At 37.2% G+C, this 12,646-nt stretch overlaps 1 protein-coding gene across 2 annotated transcripts in view; it reads right to left on the bottom strand.

Moving 5' to 3' along the window:
* Positions 1-7,278: 7,278 nt before the first annotated feature.
* SMCHD1 (structural maintenance of chromosomes flexible hinge domain containing 1) overlaps positions 7,279-12,646 on the bottom strand; it is a 164,544-nt gene continuing 159,176 nt past the window's right edge. For both annotated transcript variants that reach the window (XM_079784345.1, XM_079784346.1), the window contains exon 48: positions 7,279-11,021. In XM_079784345.1, the coding sequence (XP_079640471.1) occupies positions 10,997-11,021 (25 nt within the window). In that variant the 3' untranslated portion in view covers positions 7,279-10,996. The remainder of the gene's footprint in view (positions 11,022-12,646) is intronic.

The raw sequence follows: 12,646 nt of genomic DNA, 5'->3' as shown, positions 1-12,646 counted from the left end.
TGAAATTAGTTACTAATTCCATATCCCTTAATTTTTTCCAGATGTTTCTTCATTCTAAGGCTGCTCCCTATAACTAACTATAAGCCAAATATTACATTTGAGAATTTATTGTTGTCACACTTATCATGATTCTGAACACATTTTTTTTCTTTTTAAGAAATAACTGACAAAAATAGGCTCTAAGAATATGTTTGTTTCTTACCGAGAGAGCTATAATAGCTTAGGCAATAATTCTTCATCATTGCAAGCCACATCAAACTATGTTGTAGTTCATCATTTATTTTTGGAATGAGAGTTGATTGTTCTGGAATCAACAAACTGTTTTATATAGGCAAAATGAGTTTGATGATTTTAAGTTAATCAATTTTAGCACAATCTTGGCCCATGCTCATTAGAATAATATTCATGAGCAAATTAACTCTCTCCAGTATTTCAGGTTGTGTAGTTCTAAACAGTGGTTTAAGTATTTGAATCCAGTCAATTCTCATTATTTAGCATAGTATGTTCTATAAAGTTGCTGCAAACACTGAATTAGTGAATGCTATAAATTGCTTCTAGGGGAAATACAGGGCAGTTCCTATAAACCTCTGGTCACAATGGTTTTGTCAACCAATCAATACACAATTCTGTTTTATGTGTGTTTCTTAATATATATTATTGGTTCATTAACACTGAACTCATGGCTGACACCACTGCAAGTCATACTTAACGAACAAACGTATTTTCTCCATAAGGCACATCACAGCGTTCTTGTGCTTAGAAACACAGGACAGCACTTCAGCACTATGACTGAGGCCATTTTAAACAGCGAAGTGACTCGCAAAAAGCACGAAAATGAAAAGGATGCCTGTTTATAGCATGGGAGCTAAAACAAGAAGGCAGAGCCTCGCCTTGCTGGACGTCAGCTGGGAACGTGCGCATTGGGCACGTCAGGTTTCTCACACGTCCACAGATGAGCATGAACGTGCTGCAGTACTTGCTGCTTTTGAAGTTACAAATAAATGTAGCGAGTAGGCTAATTCACAAACACAGTCTATGAATAATGAGAATCAACTGTATTTCAACGTAAGTCTGGAAGCAATGAGAAAATGGTATATTTGGGGAGATCAGAAGTTCTTGAGGTTTTGTGGCCACCCAAAGATTTGTTTTGTTGGGAGCATATTGAGGAAGTTTTGCATATCGAACACTATACCAGGCAATATGGAAGCCAGAGAAAAACAGATTTAGCTTTTTATTATCTTAATTGACTGGGGAGCAAGACACACATGTTTGAAATGACTTCAGAACAAGTACAAGGTTACATTTAGTAAATAGAATATATAGCATTGTCCACGGAACAGACTGACAGCTGTCGAGGGTAGGGGAGAGGGGTGACTGGAGGAAAGAAGGTGAAGGGATTAGCCCAAGAACTTATATGCAAAACCCACAAACACAGGCAACAGTGTGATGATGGTCAGAGGGAAGGGAGGATGGGGGTGAGAGAGAGGTGGGCAAAGAGGGGGAAAATGGGGGCATCTGTAATAGTGTAAACAATAAAGTACAAAATAAAAAATATAGCATTGTAAAAACAGCGTACCTCGGTCATGATAAAGAGAGAGAGATTGAGGCAATCAGAAAAGTTGAACATTAATTGGAAAAGGCTGTGAGAATTTTCTTGTTTTGTTTTGCTTAAACTCATCTGATATGAAAAATGAAGGAGATCGCAAGGGAGGAAGTGATTGCAGTTGTGACCTGTACACTGTATGTTTTTAATAAGCAAAGGCAGGAGCTAGCCAGTAGATGAGCTAGACGAAAGCTTGTGGTCTTTGAAGGACGTAGGCGAGGCAGAACCAGGTGGGACTGAGGAGACATGAACATGAAAAACGGGTGCAGGACATTTCCCTGTTAAAGGGTCCAGTTCAGGCTAGAGGAGAAAAACAAGCTCTAGTTTGTTTGTTTTCATGCCCTTATCTAAAGGTAGGTGGGGTGTCCAGATACCCTGATTTACCCGGGCCAGTCCCAGGTTCCTCTGTTGTGGGTCAGTTAACATTGCTAATTCTTTTCAGTGTCTCCTTTCATCTTCCAAAGTGCCCTGGGTTTGGATAATAAATTACATGGTCACTCTAAGAGACCTAAGATGAACTGAAAGCCACACTATGTTTGTTTAATACAAACAGTATTTATAAAGGCTAAACTATTAGTAAACGTCAATGCAAATAATAAAATCAGAAAATGAGAAAGAATTGAACTGCTCTAAGTCATAACTTTACTCGGGGGAAGTTCTCCTGTTCTGCTATTACCTCATGTGTTTTGGTAACTTTTTGAAGTTTATATTGTAAAAAACAAGTTCATTAAGCACTGACAACTAGGTTATTTAGTTGTTAATGAAGCAGGATATTTGCATGAGGTTCTTTGGCTCAGTCTTTTCAGACTCACTTTTTCAAAAAATATTTTTATTGGTTTGAGAGAGGGAGGAAGGGAGAGAGAGAGAGAAACATCAATGTGGTACTGGGGATTGAATCCACAACCTGGATTGTGCCCTGACTGGTAATTGAACCGGCAACCTTTTGGTGCATGGGACGATGCTCAACCAACTGAGCCACTCCAGCCAGGGCCAGACTTAATCACTTTTAAACTCACCCCGAGGAACTAAGAAAGAACAGAGCACCATGTGCCACATCATGTTTAAATCCTCTGGCCAGGTCCTAGCACAGTTAAATAGTGCAGAGCAGGGGAGGGCATGCGCAAATGGAGCTCACCATCTCAGCCCATTGACATCTTTGAACATTTATTGGTTAAAAGACTACAACAACATAAATAATAAGCCACGGGCAGATAAAAGTTGCTAATATCTTTTGACTAACGGAAAATACAGGTGAGACGAGTTTCATATTCAGAGAATGCTGAGGGGGTCAAGGAGGAAAGTGACTTAGTCTTCTATTACACTCTTACATGGTTTCCTTAATCTTTAAAATATAAAAACAAAATATTTTATTCCCAGAATATTCTGAGGTTATGCTTTTCAAGTGGTTGTTTGGAGGCGGGGGGGGGGGGGGGGGGGCGGGGGGTTAGTGTGGTGGTGCCAGGACTCCTGGGAGAAATAGAATATTAGAAAAAATGTACCAGCACTCAGTTCCAGCGTGTTTCAACCCTAAAACAATCTTTCCCTTTAGTACGAGAGATTTCAATGTCATAAAGGTTTGTTTTTTAAAAATAAGTATTTATAGATTACAGTTTTCTAGTGTAAATTTTATCAAAATACAGCATTATAAAAAGTGCTTAAATCACAAGTGACTTATGAATGAATTTTCATAAAGTGCCTATGCAACCAGCAACCCAGATAATGAAGCAAGTCATGACCAGCATCCAGAGCCCTCGTGCCTCCTTCCAACCATGAATCCTTTCCAAAGGTCACACCGAGTCTGACCTCCACCACCACTGATTAGTTTTCAATGCAGGTTTGTTGAAGAAAAATGATTTCTTATTCTCCTTATTCATGCTTTAACCCTATGCCTCGCCTGGCATATATTAGTTGTTCATTAACACAGGGTAAGTGAGTGGAAGAAAGCAGATAGGCATCTGGCTTTTGGAAGACAGTTGACCAAGGTCACATACCTCGTATACAGTGGTGAAGGGGCATTAAATTTGGGTGAGAACTGGGATCTGGGGATGCTAACTTGGACACAAGTTGAAAACTCAAACTTTGAACAGAGGAGTATGCTTCCGCTTGATCTTTTAACAAATGTGCACGACACGAATACATCCAAACGTCCCTTACGTTTTCCTTGGGCCTTTATCAACTCTGCTCACATCAGAGTGACTGGTAAGGCCAGGCTCCGAGGCTTGTTTCTCGTTCCCCCTTGTAAATGGACCCAGATTGGAGAGGCCCTCCGCCTGACCCAGGCAGCCAAGAAATGACTATTTTCAGCTTCCCCACCCCACGCTGCGGCCCCAGAACAAAATAAGAGTCACCCTCTCCCTAGGCCAAAGCATGTGATCTCCAGCCAGAGTGCTTCCCGCCCTCATGGATGAGGTAATGAGGGGCCAACTAAGGTTTCAAACCTATGCTGCCTTAGGATTCATTTTCCCTAACTTCACTTTTAAAAAGCCGGACTTAAGAACCAACCATTGCCAAATCACCGCTTAGCCAGAAAGGTCTGTCAACTGTAGAGATAATAAATACAAGGAAAACCCATTTTAAGCTTTGAAGTGCGGTTCCTAAATGATTGCCAGGGAAATAAGAATTAATGATGTCTTCTGAAGGATACAGTCACGATGCATAATCTCATTAGGTTAGGGGTTGAGAGTTAGAACGGAGCGAGTCCGGACAACGAAAACCGCTCTGGTCAGAGGAGGTTTGCCCCCTCGCCCAGAGACACAGGGCGCTGGATCCGAGGGGAGTCTTCCAAGGCAGAGCTAAGGCCCAACTGGAGAAGCACACAAAGCCGTGTCATCCACATCGAAGCTAGTCCTCAAACGAAGAATGTTAAATCCAGAAACCAATCTAACTTGCCTGAGGAGGGCTGAGGAGGGAAAGGATACTTTCCTCTTATTACCTGTTTCCAGTTACGTCTGATTGAAGGCCCTTAAGCAAATAAAATCTTTGCATAAACTGCTCCCTGTGTGTGGCATTTTCTTCATGCCTGGGGACCTTCTCTCCACCCTCGGACCCTGGCAGTCCTCATTCACTCTCTGAAGCTTTCCCTCCTCCAGGCCCCTCACATGTTCTCAACATGTAGCTGATAAAGAGTTGATAGAGGAACTTAATGAATCAACAACAACAAATCAACAAGAAAAAGACAATCCCATAGAGAAAAGGACAAAAGACTGGAATCTGCACTCCACAAAAGAAGCAAGTTAAATGGCCAATAAAAAAAAAAAATGCTTAATCTCCTGGAAGTGCAGAGTAATTAATATCTATGATAGATACTACTACATACTACCAGATTGACAAACATTTTAAAATCTGACAATACTGTTAGTGTGAATGCAGACAGAAACTCTCATACATGGCCGGAGGAAGTTTAAGTGGGCACAACTCCCTGGCCCGTGTGGCTCAGTGGTTGGAGTGTTGACCTGCATACCAAAGGTTCCAGGGTTGGATTTTCCCAGTCAAGGACATGTGCCTGGGTTGCAGGTTCAATCCCCGGCCCCGGTTGAGGAGTGTGCAGGAAGCAACCAATTGATGTTTCTCTCTCACATCGATGTTTTTCCCCTCCCTTCTCCTTCCCCCACCTCCTTTTTATTCTCTCTGAAAATCAATGAAAAAAATATCCTCTTGGGAGCGGCTGCAGTGCAGGCCAAGGTCAGCAGCTACCTGTGACCAGCCCGGGGCTAACTGGTAGGAGCTACAAAGCGATCCATGGTTGGTAGCTCCCTGTGCGGGGCTGGAGGTGCGTGGAAGAGGCCACACTGTGAACGGAGGCTGGCTGCCACTGGTACCGAGCCTGGGCAGCTTTGCAAAAGGTATAGGGCACCCTGAGGCATAAGGCTGCCCACAAGGCTCAGCCCCTGAAGGAGCCATAGACTGTACACAGTTGGGTGAGACAGGATCTAAGGAAGTTACCAGGGTGGAGTGGTGTCGACCAGGTTAACGTAGATTTCCATTGAGTGCCATTGCTGAGCCTGGGACCACACAGAAAAAAGCACAGAGCACACTGAGGCCAGCGGTCACGTGCCTGGGGCCTGCAGACCTTTGAGGTGTTAAGAAAAAAAAGTCTGCTCATTTTAAAATTGGATTTTCTTTCCCTCTTTCTATTGAGTCATATGAATTCTTTATAAATTTGGGTATTAACCCTTATCAAACGTATGATTTACAAATATTTTTGGTACTTGGACTTTTCACATTGTTGATGTTATCCTTTGCTGGTCAGAAGCTTTAGTTTGATGTAGTCCCACTTTTTTAAAGCCATTTTTTAAATTGATTTCAGAGAGGAAGGGAGAAGGAAATATAGAAACATCAATGATGAGAATCATTGATCAGCTGCCTCCTGCATGCCCCCTACTTGGGGTCAAGCCCACAACCCAGGCATGTGCCCTGATCAGGAATCAAACCAACAACCTCCTGGTACATTGAGCAGCACTTCAAAGCTTAAAATGGATTTTCCTTTTATTTATTATCTCTACAGTTGACAGACCTTTCTGGCTAAGCAGTGATTTGGCAATGGTTGGTTCTTAATGGTTAGCCATATCAGCCAGGCCTTTTCTTCTTTCTTAACGTGGTTATTTATAGCTACGTTTCCCTCTAAGCACTGCTTTAGACACATCCCATAACTTCTGGTGTGTTTTCTTTTCACTCAAAATATTTTCAGAATTCCTTTTGATTTTCTCTATGACCCATAGGTTACCTAGGAGTGTATTGTTTAATTTCCAAGTATTTGTTTCCCAATGTTCCCATTATTTTAAACTTCATTGCATTGTGACCAGAGAAACTACTCTGTATTATTTCTGTCCTTTTAAATCTTTTGGTTTGTTTTATAGCCTAGAGCCTATGGTCTATCCTGGAGAATGTTCTGCATGTGCTTAAGAATGTATAAGGTTGTTGTTGGGTGAAATGTCCTATGTGCTTGTTAAATCTAGTTGGCTTATAGTGTTCTTTAAGTCTTCCATTGTGTTGTTGGTTTTATCTATTAGTTGGTCTAACTGTTCTACCTATTATTGAGAATGGGGTATATCTGATAACAAAACCAAAGACACTAAAAACCCAAAAAATTATAGGCCAATATTCCTGATGAACATAGATGCAAAAATCCTCAACAAAATCCAGTATTAGCAAAGCCAGTTCAGCAATACATTAAAAAGATCATATGCCATGATCAAGTGGAATTTATTCCTGACATGCAAAGTTGGTTCAATATCCACAAATCAATGAACACGATACACCACATAAACAAAATGAAGACTAAACTTGTATTATTATATAGATGCAGGAAAGCATTTGACAAAACATCCATTTCTGATAAAAAGTCTCAGTAAAATGGTGATAGAACATCCCATAACATAATAAAGGCCATATATAACCAACCCAAAGTTAACATCATACTTAATGGTGAAAAGCTGAAAAAAAATTTTTTTTTAAAAATGTTTTTACTGATTTGAGAGAAAAAGAGGGAGAAAGACCGATGAGAGAGAAACATCAATATGGATCAGCTGCCTCCTGCACAATCCCCTGCTGAGGAATGAGCCCGCAACCCGGACATGTGCCGGGAATCAAACCGGTGACCTCTCAAAGCCTATGTTGACACTCAGCCGCATGGACCAGGCTGAAAAATTTTTAAGATCAGAAACAAGACTAGGATGTCCATTTTTACCACCTTTATTCAACACAGAATTGGAATTCCTAGCCACAGCAATCAGACAAGAAAAAGCAAGCATCCAAACAGGTCAGAAAGAAATCAAAGTCATTATTTACAGATGATATGATACTTTATAGAGAGAACCCTAAAGATTCCACCAAAAAACGATTAAAATAGATGACTCAGTAAAGTAGAAGGATACAAAATTAATATTCAGAAGTCAATTGCATTTTTATTTATTTTTGTTAATCCTCACCTGAGGATACTTTTACCATTGATGTTTTTAGTGTGTGTGGAAGGGAGGGGAAGAGACAGAGAGAAACATTGATGTGAGAGAGATACATCGACTGGTTGCTTCCTGCATGCACCTGAACTGGGCCCAGGAATCAAGCCTGCACCCAAGATACGTGCCCTTGATCAAAAACGAATCCGAGACCATTTAGTCTGAGGGCCAACACTCTAACCACTTAGCCAAACCGACTAGGGAGAGATATCAGTTGCATTTTAAAAATATCTATTTTTATTGATTTCAGAGAGGAAGGGAGAGGGAAATATAGAAACATCAATGATGAGAATCATTGATCAGCTGCCTCCTGCATGCCCCCTACTTGGGGTCAAGCCCGCAACCCAGGCATGTGCCCTGACTGGGAATTGAACCTCCTGGTCCACAGGTCGATGCTCAACCACTGAGCCACACCAGCTGGACTAAGCTGCATTTTTATACATCAATAACAAACTAACTAGAAAGAGAAATTTAAAAAGCAATTCCATTTACAATTGCATCAAAAATAATAAAATACCTAGAAATAAATTTAACCAAGGAAGTAAAAGACCTGGACTCAGAAAACTATTAAACACTGAATCAAGAATCTGAAGATACAAATAAATGGAAATACAGTGCTCATGGATAGGAGGAACTGACATCATTAAAATTTCCATACTACCCAAAGCAATCTACATATTTAATGCAATCCCTATCAAAATACCAATAACATTTTTCACAAAGCTAGAAAAAATAATCCTAAAATTTATATGAAAGGTAAAAAGACCCTGAATAGTCAAAGTAATCTTGAGAAAGAATAAAGTTGGAGGTATCATTGATGTGAAACTATAGTACAAAGCTATAGTAATTAAAACAGCATGGTACTGGCACAAAAACTGATACATAGATCAATGGAACAGAATAGAGAGTCCAAAAATAAACCCATATCTACATGGTCAATTAATCTATGACAAAGGAAGCAAGAATATACAATGGGGCAAAGACAGTATCTTCAAAAACGGTTAGGAAAACTGGACAAATACATGTAAAAAATAAAAATGGATCATTTTGCAAGTTATAAATGTCTAATTACTATGTTGTACATCTGACACTAATATAGTATTGTATCGTAACTGTAACTAAAAAATAAAAATAAAAATAAAGCAAAAGGTCCTTGTCGGTGTGGCACAGAGGTTAGAGTGTCGTCCTCTGCAGAAAGGGTTGTTTTGGTTTGATTTCCGGTCAGGGAACATATCAAGATTTTGTGTTCAATCCCAATTGGGTTGCATATGGGAGGCAACCGGTTGATGTTTCTCACATCAATGTCTGTCTGTCTCTCTCTCTCTCTCTCTCTCTCTCTCTCTCTCTCTCTCTCTCTCTCTCTCCCTCTATCTCTAGAATCAATGAAAACAAACAAACAAATCCTCAGGTAAGAATTAAAAAGAAAAAAAAAAAAGAAAAAAGTAAAGGAAAATGGGGCACAGTCTCCAACTATTATTGTTGGTTTTCTTACTTTCTGTCAGTTTGTGCTTCATGTATTTTGGTTCTCTGTTATTAGGTGCACATGTTTATGTTTATATTCTGATGGACTGACCCCTTTATCATTATAAAATGTCCCCTCTTTATTTTAACATTTTTCTTTTTAAAGTCTATTTAAAGTTATGTTTTTGTTGACATGCAACTGTATTGAACATATACAAACATTTTCCCTTGTCATTATTCACTAACAATACAGTATAAAAACTATTTACATAGCATTAAGTATTGTAATATAATCTAGAGATTTAAAGTATAAGTGAGGATGTGTGTAGGTTATATACAAATACTACAAAATTTTATATAAAGAACTTGAGTGGTCATAGATTATGGTATCAGCAGGGAATCTTGTAACCAATTCTCTGTGGATACCAAGGAATGACTGTATCCTCTTTTGTAAGTCAAAACAGGTATTATGTTCAACAGGCATTCAAAATAAAGCATCTTAACATGTATGAAAATAATTTTATAAATATAATTCTGTAACAATGAAGGGGAAAAGATGATTCCATGAAAATGTTTATCAGATATAACTGAAAAGTCATTTTAACAGCATAAAAATGATGACAACTTTTTACTAAAAAATATTTGAAAATTTATACTAAAAATATAATTGAATTAATCCCACCCATTTAAAATAATTGTAAATAACCAAGTCAGAGAAGCAAAAGTATAACATGGGACTTTGATGTTTTTAGCACTAATATTTAAGAACAAATAAGAACAAGTTTCACTTAAAAGGAATCCAATCTTTCCTTTAGCTAATTCTATTATTGCCATTTTATTTGTCTGTTAAGCAAAACAGTTAAATGACTTCCAATTATAAAGACAGGTTAACATTGTAATAGCTTTTACTAAGGTAATAACTTTTAGAAAGCTTTCAATGAAAAAAAAAATCTATTCAATAGGAAAACCACCAGTTATTAACCTCACTGTGTATTTAGAAAGGATTAAAAATACACATTTCCTGGGACACAAAACTGTACCAAAAGTATTTCCTTACAAAGTAACTTTACAGAACAATACAACTGGACTTATACAAAGACATATATATTGACATGTTAGCTTTAATACACAATTCAGATGTGTTGGAAGCAACTTTCTAGCAGGGCCTTATTGCATTGATGTGGAAGTGTACAACTTCTTTAACTCTTTAAAAATAGTAATAAAAAATTACAAAAAAATGCAAATGTAGAATTAAGGCTGAGACTATATAATCTAGTATTAATAGAATCAAACAATACTTATAAAAATGGATGCTGTGGCCTATTTTATATATACAAGGGTAAAGTCTTCAGAAATTTAAAATGCTACTGCTGTCACAAGTTCACTCATGTAGTTAATATTTTTGTTCATGTATTTTAACATTTGAATTCCCAGATACCTGGTGCTTTTTCTTCTTTTATTTTGAAATCTTCATTAAGAGTTTCCTCACATATTTAAAATTAAATACCTAACCTCTGGAACTTTCCTTAGGCACAACCAACAAAACAGTTTTGTTAAATAAATTTACACAAAAGTAATAAAAAGGTTTGTTTCCAAGAAATAGTTCTAGTAAATTCATTGTAATCATATTGAAAAATAATTCATAAACTTTTCTTCAGGATTAATCAATGCTATGTGCCAGTTTTACAGTCTCTGCCATATTTGCACATTTTCCACTGACACATTTGCAAGATAATGACAACCAAAGGGCATGTGGACTGGAATAATTACAGAAAATGCATATCATCCAGTAAGAGTCATGAAATTGAATGGCTGCTTCCAGTCCCACCTGGACAGACATGGAAATGAATGCCCAGGTGCCTGTACTGTCCCCATAGGTATTCAGTCTGGTAAATCACCTCCTTAGTCTTCTGAAACAGAGCTGCCGAAGGCAGGGCATTCTCACTGAGACCACAGGTCCCCTCTTCTCTGTCACCTTTCACACATTTGTTTTGGTTACAGTCCTGGTCATAATGGAAAGAGAAAAAAACCATAATAAATTATATGAATCAAAGTTTTCCTTTCCCAAACTCCCTCATTAGACCTGTATGGTTAAATATCCATACAGGATATTTGGGCTATTATGATAATTCTTCGTATAAACAGATTTAATTAAGTCCTTGTACATAATCACTTCTTTGACATGTATGCTAAAAAAAAAAAAAAAAAGTAAAAAAGCCTTAAAATAAAAGCAGCAAACATATATAGAAGGGGTAATTTGTACCATAGTTCTTTACAATGGTGTATCTCAGACACCAAATCTGAAGATTTTCACTTACTTATCCTCCTTTTCCTTAAATGAAATTATAAATTAAAAAATTAACAATTATAATGCTCATTACAAAAGTTATAAAGACAAGCAAAAAGAAAAAACACAAACAAATACCTATATTTCTATTTACATAGAGATGAACATAGTGAATACCTTGCATATAAATCTATGCAGATGTTTTTATTCAGGTATATCTAAATAATTTATTTTTTAATGACAGTTCCTTAAACTTCTATTTCCAAAAAGATACACACTTTTTATAAAGAGCTAATTTGTGATCTTTATGAGTAAGAAAATGAATTAGAAAACTGAAGTCTCTATTAAAGAAAATGAGTCTACTATGTAGTATCCCATGGTGCTAAGTATATTTTGTTGACTGTAAAGTCCACTGAAATCCACCTTTGAATGTCATGAGTTAATATTCAGTGTTTTTCTTTAATGTTCACAAAAGTTTCTATAACGTTTCTCTTATAATTAATAACATCTTAAAGTTGATGAAATATGGTATGTAATAACTATAAAAGCTTATAATAAATATATAACTATGTAATACACATATACAAATATAAATAAAAACATACACACACATTTTGTTGCTATTTCCTACTATTTAATTTGTTCCTGATTGTATGGATGAAATATATCACTATTTCAACAGTAAGATGCTGCTCAAATGCTTTCATGTTTTTGAGATAGTGTGAGATTAGTCCAAAATTTATGGAGTATAGGCCAAGACTGTGTATGAGAAAATTACTAAACACTAATTTAAGTTTTATATAGAAACTTATGAAATTTAAATTTTAAATGGAAATTTAGAGTGATTTTAAATTTCCCAAAGATAAACAAGAAGCAAAAGAGGAGAAAGCCATAGGCTAGAATACACCAAATTTTCAACCTAAAACTTCTAACACTGCCAACACAAAGCTAAACAATAATGGCGACCTTTTGGTGTTGGTTTTGGTGTCTGCACTGATAATATGGTTCTCCCTTTCACTCTCTGAGAAAATTTACACTCTTCCACCTTTCCTTGATGTTCTAAAATTTTACTATCAATTATCTTTGAGCCTCTTTAGAATAAGTCATTAGGCTGGGCATTCAATGCACCCTTTCCTTCATCCCTGGAAAATTCTCTCCCACATATTTTTTCTTCTACATTTTCTTCTTCCTAGGATTCCTTAGTCTGAACAGATTCTCTATGTCTCCTCCTTTGTCTTCACATATTTTTTTTGGGTAGGAAGTTTCTTTGACTTTAGTCCTTTGAATTTTTAATTTCAGCAACAGTATTTATAATCTGTAATCTTGTACTGTCTATATCTC

This window comes from Cnephaeus nilssonii, assembly GCF_951640355.1.
Source record: "Cnephaeus nilssonii genome assembly, chromosome: 11".
NCBI classification, from domain to species: Eukaryota; Metazoa; Chordata; class Mammalia; order Chiroptera; family Vespertilionidae; genus Cnephaeus; species Cnephaeus nilssonii.
This window is presented reverse-complemented; position numbering and strand designations above follow the sequence as displayed.